The 13409-nt window shown below is 43.4% G+C and overlaps 1 protein-coding gene across 3 annotated transcripts in view; it reads left to right on the top strand.

The window, feature by feature from the left end:
- LOC138488301 (aldehyde dehydrogenase family 3 member A2-like) overlaps positions 1-13409 on the top strand; it is an 822258-nt gene that overhangs the window by 690610 nt on the left and 118239 nt on the right. For all 3 annotated transcript variants that reach the window (XM_069615183.1, XM_069615182.1, XM_069615184.1), the window contains exon 10: positions 12634-12869. In XM_069615183.1, coding sequence (XP_069471284.1) covers positions 12634-12869 — 236 coding nt within the window. The remainder of the gene's footprint in view (positions 1-12633; positions 12870-13409) is intronic.

Genomic DNA, 13409 nt, shown 5'->3' with positions numbered 1-13409 from the left:
ATAATAATTCCCAAGCGTTATGGAGATTTCTCTTAGATTAGGTAAAAGAATAAACAGCCTTTCAATGCCAAGTGGCCATTAATTAGAAGCTTAATACTGTATGAGGAATACCTCCACCAAGTCTCCAGTGGCCAAAGAGAGTAATAACTCCCGCTTTAATGAGCTAAAATCCTCATATAAGCCGAGCAGAATAATCCGAAACATGATCTCCTCACACGTGACTTATAATTGGAAAATAGTGTCCATTCATTAAGCTCCAGACACCTGCTTCGACTCCCCACAGATTCCCAGAATGAGAGGTGCGGGACAAGGCCAAGTTCAAAGCTAGATACCCTGGCCTGGGGCCTAGGGAATAAGGAATGGTTTCTTATTTAATTGAAAAACGCAATTCCTTGATGTCACTCCCCCTACCACTATTTTTGCTCATCTGCTGATGACCTGCCAAGTGTCCAAGGTTAAGACCAAAGTCAACCAATCACAGCTCTGAATATGGTGATGCCCTGTAACTGTGGCATTAGCCAATTTCCTGTTGCTAAGATGTCTTTTGTACTAGTATCAATTTAGTGGTGGTGTCCAAGGTGGGGCCACCAGATAGTCATGTCCAATGAAAATACTAACTAGAATACAAACTATATGTAGACAATTCCCCTAACCCAATCCATCCGACCCGTAGGTTTTTGTAACCAAGATTGCAGTATGATGTCAGTAGTGACGTATTTTTAATTTATAACCTACTGTTTTGCTTTGGAGACTTGTGTGCTTATTGTTGTACGCTGTACCTGGTTTATATGTATTGTTAATACAACAGGCCGTAGCCATTAACTTTGACTATTTCCGTATTTGGGTGCAGGATTTCCCGGCCTGTCTATTCCGGTGGCACTGGGACTTCCCATGGCTCTTTACCAGTTGTGTGAATGAAAGTGATAGTAGGAGACTATGGAGTGTGTGAAAGGGTAACTGAGGGAGTGGTGGGAGGGTGACTGAGGAGAAGGTGGATTGGAGTAGTAATCTGGAGGTGGGCATAGTAGTGGTGTGTAAAGGGGAGAGGTAGTGTTATGTAGAGGGGGAGAAGTGGTGGTGCGTACAGGGGGGAGGAGGTGTGGTGCGTAGAGGGGGAGGCGTGGTGGTGCGTAGAGGGGGATCTGCTCCTCCACACGCCAGCTGTATCTCCTGGTTTTATGATTTACCTTTCGGAGGCTGTAGGTTTGAGTTGAAAAGGGCAAGGGTATTTCCCCCTTCGTCCTTCCCGGTCCTGCCGCCTTTCTCCTCTATTTGAACTGCTGGTTTGATGTAGCTGTTTCCTTGTGCGTTTGTCCTTGCTCAAAGTATGCTTTCATGCTCCACCTTTTATCCCTGTGGGAAGGTAAAGGGCGGTCAGGTGTGCGTGGTTGTCAATTGCCTGACTCTGCCTGACCTGTGTTTTGGGACATGGCAGGTAAACGGCTCTGGTGTTAGTCCGTTATCTGTTACAGTGTAAGAAAGTGTTTGTATCAGAAAAGGGGGGTGAAGAGTTTTTAAGTATCCTACAGGGTTGGAGGGGGCAAAGGTGTTAAAGAGAATGGGGCACTGCATATCGCCAGTCGGTGTCCCACTTCCACTCCCCGAAGGCCCCACCCCCCCCCCCTCCAGGTGATCCTCACCTACTGGTCCACCCCCACAAACTGGATCCAATAGGGATGGCTGTGTCCTGGTCACCTGGATGACAGATCCCTGGGCACTAGTAAGTGAGACACCTTCGGGTTTCTCACACTGCTCAGCACTTTCACCAAACCTTTGATTTGGCTGTTCGGTGACAGTGTACAAAAAGAAGTAGTGAAACTGTGTTCCTTGCTGGCCTGCACCCATTCTGCACAAACCCCATCACCGCGCCCCCTCCAACACACAATACAAACCCCCAAAAATATGCACCTGGTGTTTAAGGGAACATTTAGTGTAGTGCATTGAAAGTGCAAGTTTCAACTTCTACCTACACTTTAGTTTCAATAAGAAACCATTCTGGAAAAGTTTCCTTTTTAAAATAAAAGTATAGGAGTAGTAACACTTAATTAAAATAAAGTACAGGAGCACTGCTCCCAACCGCTCCCGCTCACTTTGACCACTGTTCAGTGATGGTAATTCTCACCAGCTTCCGGAGAGAACATAGTATATAGGGTGGTTTAAGGGTAAGAATGTTGATTGTGTTTGCTGGGCCGCACTGAACCAAAACATGGCCCTGGCTCCTTGATCCAGTGCCAAAGATTGCAAAGCCAGCATCCCATGGGTACCTATCGTGTCTGGCATCCCACCCCAACATGACTCAAACTCATGGTTCTGCAGACTCGCAGTTCCAAGCTGCACCCCTCCCATCCAGCATAGTGTAGCTTGACTTCATGTGGCGAAAGGGGCCGCATCCAAGACACTCCCCCACCACCAGGGCGGCCCTAAATATTAACATACCCCCAACTTCACAGTAACTGATTGCTAATTTACATCCCAGCTCTTTTGACCACCGATTTTCAGCTATACTTATTAATTTGTGGTGTCCTCTCTGCTTAGACAGTTTTATCTCATTTTCAAAGTACTGGATCTTCATCTGGTGCAAGCAATTAATGTACTGTTCATACGAAAACATTAATAACACTTTGCCCACTGAAATCACTATTTCTTTCTACAGTTAATGGTAATCCATATAATTGCCTATCACAGTGTGCTAATTTACGGTCACTTGTAATTATTTTGCTTTTTCATTTGTTTTCAAAGGTATATTCTGTGCTTATGGTGCACTCACTCAGACAATATAATTGCAAGATAAAAACAACTTTTACAACTTGCCCTGCGAAAGTTTCTATTGCTTCCTCATGTCAGTCTATTCGCTGCTCATGTGTACGTACTCTTTTGTCACTCTGGCAGTCTTAGTGATTCATAAGTATATACCTACATTTTTATATCATATACTATTTTGTTTCTTTATGCAAGCTTACCTTCTGTTTAAACGTTGACTAAATATTAGAGGCGCACACGAATACCTGTCTCCTTGAAATGATAACCTTTTATAAGTTTGCCCATAGTTTTCTGTGCCATCCACAGTGAGAAGTTGTGACACTCCATGTCCTTTTACTCCTAGCAAAGCAATCGTGGGCACTGGTGTATTTACCAGACTGACAACCCATTGCTCATCTGGGGGCACATTGTTATATTCTTAATAACCACTCCTTGATATGTATAAACAGGTATCTTTATTGTAAGACCCCACAGCCTCCTCTTCAGCTCCGACCTCCAACCGCCACTGTGGAATGTTGATCGCCAAACACGCATCAACATTCCACCAGTGTGCCTATGCACGAGCCCGTGCCTATTACAACATATCCTCTTCCCTTGTATAACAATGTTAATACAACATTGAACAATGAAACAATGAACAATGGAACAATGAACAAAATGTAACGTGACTTGTTATAATACAACCTGCATCCAGATATAAACCAAAATTTAGTGCAATTTAATATGCTTGTACTTTTAACAAATATAGTCTCTCAATCTTATGGGAGGACCACAGCTTCTACCCACACGAACCCAGTTTTGTCTCATCATGTTGCTGATCCATAACATCCTGACATTCCACATCTACCTCTGGACCAACAGGATTTGGCATTGGAACAATCTCTTCTTGTTCAATCCTTATTCTTTGTGAATCCACAGGATCATAATCTAGTACTGTTTCTTGCAATTCCAAATTTGATCCCACACCTGGCCTAACCTTATTTTTACAGCCACTCACCACCACTCTTCTCTTACTCCAAATAGAGCCATCCTCCAAGTGCACATGTCCCTTTCCCACCTTGATAACTCTCCTTAAGGGCATGAAAGAACTGTGACCTTTGTAAACCCTATGCACGAGCCCGTGCCTATTACAACACACATCTTTATCGGTTTGCTTTTTGTCTCTAACTTCCATGTCTTTTCGACCTTATACTGTGTGATCCCTTGCAGTCATCGGCAGTGCTTATACAATGCTCAAACTGGTGGTATTTGGAGGTGCTGCCTGTTATAGGTTATGCTGCCACGTGCTGGCTTAGTCTTTGCTTTATGGAGACTTCCTTTATTGGGCTAGGAAGGGGAGATGGGGGATGTAGAGGGGTCCCCTGTTTCTTAAGCGCCAAGTTCTATGTCATGCTACCATATGTAATGCTGTGCAATACTGTTACTCCTGCTAGCCTGACGTCTGCCTTTCTGGTAAGCTGATACGTGCAAGGCTAAGTTATCCAGATCTATAGAATCTTATGAATGAAAGACTGATGTTTTATGCTAATGCCAGTGCACAGGGTTACCCATAAGCATGCTTTACCATCGCCTGCATCTGAGAAAGCATATGTGAAAAACAGGGCCCTGGGGTTTTCAGATTATCAACCACCTCATCAAGTCATATTACCACATATTAAAGAGGCACGTTCAGTATAATGCCGTTAGTTCCGCTATACCAAAGGATAATTAATGTACAGATCATTCAATGTTCTAAAGGTGTGGCACTCGCGCTCTCCCCTCCACCTGAGGCTATCCTAGTATGGCTCAGGATGGAAAGATGCTTTGTCATATTTTATTTTGTTTCCCCATCTTTCATTCAGTACAGAGCCAACTCTTGGCTGTGACACATCCGCCAGTAGGCTCGTAATGACCAGATAATGTGAGTTCTCCACACCAGGGAATTCAGTATGAAAACTGGTTTTTAAGACCCCACAACTCAAAGGAACCTTTGATCACATCTATAACTTGTTTTAAAATACCAACAACACATTGCACCATTAACTCCAGACAGAAAGGGAGTTGAACAATATGGACAGCTCTTGATCTTTTTCATGATAATATTTTGTCCTAAACACACACAACTTGTATGCTCATTCCGGCTGTGGTTTCCACTCACCCTTATGTCTCCCTTTGTTGTGACCTTTGTCAGTCTGTTTTGTTCTCAGACTTTCTCCCGCTTTCCTTGTCACTTTTTACTTTTTCCCTATTTGTTTTCATCCCACAGACTCACCGCCCTCCACATGGACACAGTTATAAATCAGTTGACCACTGATCCCACTATACATGTGGAACTACCCTTCTCGCCATTGACAAACCCACGTTTCACCATTTTACTTTGTTTTCGTTCACAGAATTATGACATTCCTCCATTAAGGGTTCTCTTATAATCCGACAATTCTTTTTATTTTTGCTGAGAAGCTTAAGTTGGGGGTTTCTTAGACATGGATGACGTACTGAAAAGTTGCAGTTGCCAATCTATTTTTACATTTTCTGCTTGTGTAACATAACTTATTTTTCTTTAATGCTGCATTTCTTGTATTCATGTTCTTTCCTTGCTCTGAGACTGTGCCACTTTTGCCTCAACCACCTCAAAACTGCACGTACCTGTCCTGCAGCCAGCATGAATGCTGGCAAGGGCCTCACACTCGTTGGGTGATCTAGAGACTAATAGACCCAATTATTTCACCAATTAGAATGTTCCAATATGTGTTTGAAAAGTATTACCTGGGCCTAATTGAAAAATATCTCCTGAGCTTGACATCTCAGATTTAATTCCCAAATGGAAAGACTTACAGTATTTCTTTTCTACCTGATCTTCCAGTAGATGTCCATATCAATCCAAGAAAGCAATTTTCAATGGCTACTACGGTATGAAAAAGATCTTGTTCTAAGCTATTGTGCCAAAAAGGGAACAGTGGGTACGATTGCTTTTATTTGTTGTTGATTTATGACTCTAACTGCATGGCTGCTTTGGGTGACAAGACAAAGGTAGTTTACAACAGACTGATGATTCACATGTCTTGGTATGTTCAGCTCAGTATAAGAAAATTGATAACTATATAAGAACTAGCTAGGGAGGAAAAGGCAAAGATTGGAGCCATGCAGCAGTCCATAAGTGATGGGGAGTAGGGGCCTGCAGTAATGCTGCTGTTTGGAGCATAGGCTAAGCAGTTCCTCAGTGTTGTAGGAGACCAGGTAAAAGAAGGCAGGAGATGTACGGGTGTAGGAGGAGGAGGAGGAGGAGATTGACACACAGGTGGCATGATTGTTGGCACAGACTTTTGTTTTGTTCAGAAATGGAAGAAACCTATGGGAAAAACCAGAGTGTGTTTTACGACCTAGTCCATGAGGATCCCGTGCTCAGGAGGCCAGGGAAGGGCAATCGCTTTTGGATCAAGTGAGGGAGGATCACCTGGTTGGGGGGGGGACTCAGGGAGTGGGGGGAGGAAACACCCGATGGTGAGACATGGTATCCCCCTTTTTCAGTAACCCCTTTAATGCCTACCCCTGCTTATTTTATGGGAAACTACAGCTACATTAATTTAATTCCACACCACGTTACATTGACAACACTACTGAGTCAAGGAAGATCAGGAATGAGGTCAGATAGATCACTCCTACTGACTTGCAATTCCTCTGTCCCTGTCATAAGGCCATGCAGTCAGGCACGTAATCCTAACCATGTACACCTGCCTCTTATTAACACGCCTTTTCAGCATAATAAAAGGTGGCGAGCACAGGGACCCGGGGAGCGAGGCTAGGTACAAGAAGGACACGCTCTTTTGGGGCTGATACAAACCAGGTGGTGGAAGTCGCAAGGCCAAGGGGCTGATCTGCAGTTACAAAGATCGAGAGAGAGCCAGACAAGAAGCCGTAGGCGTTCGAAGACTGGATCCAAGTGAAAGGAAGAAGGAAACCTTCAAGGTACTTGAAAGCAGCCCACGACCATCCTGAGTGAAGGACAGAGTTGGGGAGGAGCAGAGGAGGCGTTGGAAACGGCCTTGACTGCTGCATGAAGAGCGTTGATGAAAGAAGACTAACACAACCAGAGAGGTATCGAAGGGAACAATTGTCTAGTTTGTGTTAAAAAGCCAAAAGTAACTAACTTAAGTTGAAGGTTGCGCGTGTGCTGATAAGGCACGTAATGAAAAGGAAAATTGGTGAATTATAAAAGGAAATGATACAAAGTAACAGAGTGGTCCTGTGAGGTGAAATTGCACATTTGAAAGTCTCTGTGAAATGTTCTGCGTTGAACGGGAACCTAAGACGAGAAAGTAACCGCGATCCTGAAAGAAATTTGAATGAATTAATGAAAAGCAAAATATGTGAGCTGTGAATATGCCAGTTGGGCAACATTGATGAACTTTGAAGGAGGCCAAGAAGGGGAACTCAAGAAAATAAACTTCAAATATCAAGAAGTATTGGTATTACATATGAGTTTTGGAAAAGGCCATGAAGGCAAACGAAAGAGGATAATGAACTACAAGTACCAAGAGGCATTGGTGTTGTAAGAGGAGGAAGATTGTGGATTGTAGAATTAATGAGAGAGGTCGAAGTAGTCATGCAGAGTTCCATGTAAAATCCTTGCTGTTTTTAAAGTCTACTACAGTGAAAAGACACCGGAAACAAAACGTGGGGAAGAGAAAAACAAGCTTGAGCCTGGCAGAGGGAAGCCTGTGCAGAACTGTGTGATAAAGTAAAAGGTGAAATACAGGGCCCCACCCGGCGGAGGGAAGCCTGTGTTGGATTGTGGGAAAGTAAAGGTCTGAAGAGGAACCGTATATTTGTGGCAGAGCGGACAAAGCCTAAGGAAGTGATTGAACTACCAGAAGCTTGAAGCCCGAACCTGAACTGTTAATTCAAACCAGTAAGCCAAAGTGTGCAAGACCTGAAAGAACTGTGCCCTCCACCTACACTTTTTAGGAAACTCTCTAGACCCTGTGGCGCTGAACGTGCGGAGGGGTGTTGTTATTTAAGCCATTCTGACATTTCTTTTGAGACACTATTTTCCTATGTTTTCCCTTAACACATTTGCATCTTGAGAAGGAGGGCAAGGATAGGTTTCTTTAGTCTAGGCTTTTTTATTTTGACTAGACTGACTTGTACTGTTTTGTTATTTATTTATTTATTGGTTGAGATTACTGCCATTCTAGAGTTAGGGCCAGTTAGGAATTCTATCAACCTAACAAAAATAACAAATGTTTTCGAAACTTGTATCCATTGTGTCTGTTTCTACTATTGATACCATGCCTTCTTTACACCTATCTCTTCCTAACTCTAAGAGGAGTTTCCCTTCCTCAAATAACGAACTATGGAATCTGTCAGAATGTCAAAGTAAATCAAAGAGTCGACTATTGTGTGTCAAAATGCTGACTTCTATCCCTTACACTATTAAGTAAACTAACGAGATACTGGATCTTCTTGGTCCAGAAGAATGACTCCCTTCTTCTGGACGCTGGATTATAGTTCTAAATGGCTAGTGTGCATGAGAGAAGGACTCCCTTCTCCAGGTCTCAGTTCCTTTCCAGGATATAACACAAAGTTCCAGCTTGAGGTGCTGTAAAGTTCAGTTCAAACTCAAACATCATTTTTTATAGTCCATAGCTTTCCTCACTATTGGTTTCCTGGAGAATGCCTTCCTGCTCCAGGTATCTTGTTCTCAATACTTTTGCCATTCCAGGAGAATGATTCAGTTCCCTGAGCTTTCTCATACTTGGTTTCACAGTACACCACACCAGGCGGTATAGCTTCTTTCCCCTGTTCTCTCTCAGGCTTTTGTCACACTTCAGACGTTGGAGGAATGACTCTCTTCCCCAGGCCATTTTCAGACTCTTTATCCTAGTTCAAGAAAGTTGGGGGAATGTCTCCCTTCCCCTGGCCTTTCTCCAGCTTTCTGTTTGTTAGCCTCTCCACTGGTTCGTATAGGCAGACTTTGTACACTTCCCGCCAGGTACTGCCACGAAGAAGATGCACAGGTGAGGAATTCTTCCTCGTTCACCTGCGGGTCCCCCATCCGCTCTCTTCTACTCTGTCTTCCACTATACCTGGTTCACTATCCTGCAAGGTATAGTACTTTGCCCAAACTTTCTTATTTTAGTTCTGGGTCCCAGATCCACTTAAAATGGCCTCTTGTGTTCCCTCTGTGAACACTGACATCCCCGTACTTTCAACAGTAGCTCCAGGTCCTCTTCGTTGGTTTCCCCGAGGCTTCCAACCGCTTCCTCGCTTGTACTTCGGTCCTCACACTGCCTCCTGCGACTCTGCAGCGCTTCACTGGAGCCGGGCTGCTTGACCACGTGGTTCGGGGGTTCTCTCGCCGCCTTCTTCCTCCCGTCTAGGTCTGCCAGTGCACCGCAGACCAGAGAGGGATGCCATAGTTCCTCCGAGTGCCTCCTAGTCAGCAGCTTCAGCTTCTCTGTTTGCGGTATGGGTGCTTTGCTCACGGTGCCACTAAGGAAGGTCTGACAACTGTCAGTCCTTCCTCCATCTTTAAGCCACTGGGCATTTGAAAGCTAAAACACTCAACTGTAATGAGGATTCATGCTGGCTCCGTGCCTTCTCCTTGTCTCAGTATATTGCAATGGGAAGTCACTGGAGTCAAACTTAACTCTTCCTCATCACAGTAATGTGGTTTTCACTGACCTAGCAAACATACATGGGAGAGGATACTTGATTAGAGGTAGCTGGGAAGGAGTGGTGTGTGTTGAGAATATACCTTGTTCTCCCCAGGTTGTCGCTAGTTCCATAGGGGTGTCCCTCGCATGAGTTCCAACCACTGAGTACCACCCCCAGGGGCACTATCTAGTAGCAGCCTCGCCTCCCTGGCCTCATGGTAAGGGGCTTCCCCCAGGGGAGAAGCAAAAGCATCTGGGGATTCGTCACAGAGGCCAGTGAGACAGCTTATAGTTCTGGTGGGAACACAAAGCAAATTGGGGCAAGGTGCGTCCCGGGTATCAAATTTCACATTGAATGCATAGCATACAAATGATTGTACGCGTTTCATATAAAGCAATGTTTTCATACTCACAAATTCATTAGTTGCGGTAGAGAACTTGTATTTCATTAAAATGTCCCCAATGAGACACATATATTTTCAGTCTTGAAACTGTTTTTTCACATTACATTTAATACTCTTCTGCCTTTTGACATAGGATTACCACGTATTAAAATGCTGCAGCATCTGCTTTGGTAGTACTGAGACATCCGAATGGGAAACGCTGAAGGATCAAGATTACAAAACTTAATATGAGTAACTTTTGGTATCCAATAAAGAAAGCTGTGTAAACTCCAGGGACAGCAAGAATAATGGATCCATGATCTGATCCGATAAATCATCGGGGAGAGAGTTTTAGAAATAAGCGGCATGGAGTTCCTAGAGAAACAATCAATTACCAAAGGAGCAGAGACGTGGTTTGTTATGAAGTAAACCAGTGACTCAAATCTGATAATGGTGCATATACAAAGTCCTCCTGACAATTAGGGTAGAGGTGTAGTTAGAAAGTTATTCCATGTAGAGTGCTTTATAAGTCAGTCAGTAAAATTTAAGATGCCTGGTTTTCACGATGACCAGCAAAGTGGTCTCAAAATAGGAGAGCAGTAACATGGTTGCATTTCCTTAGACTAGGGTGCCCCGTCAAATGTTTGCTATTGGAGCATCTTACAGATCTTGGTTTGCTCTGTCTGCTGCAGTGGGCGTTCTCAAACAATTGTGCAAGTAGGGTTAAGTGTACCATAATAAACATAAATACGGTTATTTTGCTACTTCGATCTGTTTTATCAAGACAATCACTGTGGGAACTGTGGCGAGTCAGATGAAGGGCACAGACTCTATGAGGGCATGGTACACGATTTTATTATGAAATTAAGACTATAATGCCTGACTTTACCTATCGCTATTGGTGCCCCCTACCTATGTTACTAAGGTGCTCATCCATGAGTCGTTAATGTCCAAAGAAAGATGTCCGCTGTCCGAAGCTACCCTAACTGACCCTACCACTATGAAAACTAACTTGGGTCCAGAGAATGACTCCCTTCTCCTGAGGATACCTCTAGTACCAGTCTGTAGGATTATTTTTAATACATAATCCTCAAATAGTCTCTTGTGACTTCTTGGATCATTCTTTGTAGTTCTACAAATGGGCTATTGCCATTCCTCTCCTCTTTGGGGATCCCTTTTAGAGATCTTCTATAAGATCTATATTCCCAGTTGTTTGTCTCGGCATATTCTTGGAAGGGACTATTGCTCTGGTAGGCTTTCCCACCTGGGCAATTCTACTTCAGCTTGTTTTGGTCTCGTTTACTGTGGATATAGCCCAATGGTTTGGTTCCTCTAAACTCTGGTTCATAACTTTCTCTCTTTGGTATTATTTTAATCTTGTACAGAATATCGATTTTTTATTTATTTATTTATTTATTTTTCCTTTTCCCAGGGTATTGTTGTCCACTGTTCTTCTCCCTTATTCAGACTTTCAGTAATTTGTTCTCTTATGTCACAACATTTTGAGTTCATTTGTTTCAAGGTTAACTTTGTCTCATGGCTTCCACTGAGACGACTAGCTTGTGTGGTATAATGATTTCCTCTGCGGCCCCCAATCTTCCAGTTCTCCCCGTTACCTTTGATTTTGAACTTCTTTGGGATCCTCATTCCTCAGGGACCTTCTCTCTTCTCATGAACCGTTGCAGTCTTCTCTGTGGCCTTTCCCTCCTGGCGGCCTTGCAGTGTCCCAGTGCTTCAAGGCTTGACCGAACAACCTGTGGCTCTATTGGCATCTGTATCAGCAATGTTTTGTGGACCAGCTGTCCACTACGGATGCTCCTTTGTGGGCACGTCACCACCTTCCTCCGAGCTCCTGCCCTGTTGGCATCTCACACTTGAGGTTCGCTGTAGAGTGAGTTTGAAACATGCAGAGTCCCTGGCTTCCGCCTTCTCCAGGTGTTGTGCAGCACGGGGACTTCCCCGGACTACGTATGCGTTCCTTTCTCTCTTCTCTCTCCAATCCCGCTCTCTGGCTCCTGGAGTACATGTTAATCAACATACGGGTCCCAGTGGATTAGATATTTCGACTTAAAGGAACATGTTATTTCTCCATGCAAAAATGGGATCTATTGGGTGTTTCTTCTTCCCAGTCTTGGTATTCAAAAGTTTCTAGTATTCTAGAGCATCCCATATAGGCCACAGTATGCACAGCTTTAGGGAGTTCCTCAAGGGAACAGGAGTCTGTGTCCCCAAGGGGGAGTGTCTCCTGTTGAGGTCCCACTGGCCTCAAACCCTAGGGATGGTGTCTCGGAACTGGCTCACTTTCCTAGCTTCACAGAGGGGGGGGAAGCAGTGCTCCCTCTTGAGGAGAAGGGACGAATTCCTGCGATTCATTACAGAACATTAACAGACTTAAAGCGAGTTAAGCGATCTTAATGGACAAAGCTGCTTTGTAAAATAGTTTTGGGAATTTTGCTTTTCCCCTTCGACATCAATGGGAGCACCTACCTGCAAATATATTGGGTTCGTAACAAGCCTCTTTTCTCAGATCTACGTTTGTACAAATACTTCACTAGTAAGCTAGACAAATGTATGTGCTGTCCATAAATGTCTGATTTTTAGATTCCTAAATCAATTACTTGCTTACTAATCACAAGCACCTCTTAGCATCTTCTGATTTCTGCCGCCATGAAATGAAGTATTATGTAAAATGATGTAGCAGAATTGACAACCTATATGGAATGTGGTGTTGCTAGTTTTCCTTTTTTATGGTGTGCTGCTTCAATACGATTAAATGTCTTCCTTTAAACACGGTTTAGTATGGTTAAGCATCTTGCAGAAATTATTTATTTTTTATTTTTCACCTTTCACCCAAGGGCACAGTGGCATGGGAGCCTACCATGGAAAGCACACTTTTGATACCTTCTCGCACCGGCGCTCATGCTTGATCAAGTCCCTGGGAATGGAACGCATGAACCAGCTGAGATACCCACCAGCCAGCATTAAGAAAATGGAATGGGCCAAGTTTTTCTTAACAAGAAAAATCAACACAAAACAAATTTCACTCATTCTTTTTGCTGTGTTTGGTATAATAACTGCAGTGGCGTTAAAGGTAAAAGCTCAATTTATTGTGGTAAATTCGGATTTTTTAAAAACGTAGTTCTTTTAGTCTTGCCATTCCGTTGATACCAATCTATATGAGAATCTGTGTACACATTTGTGTGGTGCCAAGTGTATACTCTGAGAAATGTTCAGCTGAGGCTTAGTGAAAGTATACTCCAGTTTTTCAGTGTTTTAACTTTTCTGTCCAGTATGGGAATCTTTCATAGTCACATACCCCCTTGAACAGGGGGCATTTAACAGCCATGTAAACATTTTTCTCAAATTTCTGTTTAGTAAACAATCCACCTCATATGGCTAGTTTTCAACACAGCCAATGAGAGCATTGAGCACTAAAGCTCTGCCTTAAGATATCACTGTAGATTTGTTTGCATATTGTTGGTATGATTCTTCACGAAGACCATTCTTGTGCTCCTTTCAATGCTTTTAATTTTGACATATAAACCCAGCAGTGACCGATTTGATTGCTGGCAGCGGTCAGTTTTGGCTTAGCCTCTAGTGGTTTCCAGTTATTATTATTTTTTTAAATTGA

This window comes from Ambystoma mexicanum, chromosome 9 (genome assembly GCF_040938575.1).
Source record: "Ambystoma mexicanum isolate Mex_15411 chromosome 9, UKY_AmexF1_1, whole genome shotgun sequence".
In the NCBI taxonomy this organism is placed as follows: domain Eukaryota; kingdom Metazoa; phylum Chordata; class Amphibia; order Caudata; family Ambystomatidae; genus Ambystoma; species Ambystoma mexicanum.
Note: the sequence above shows the minus strand (reverse complement) of the source record. Positions and strands in the feature narration are given on the sequence as shown.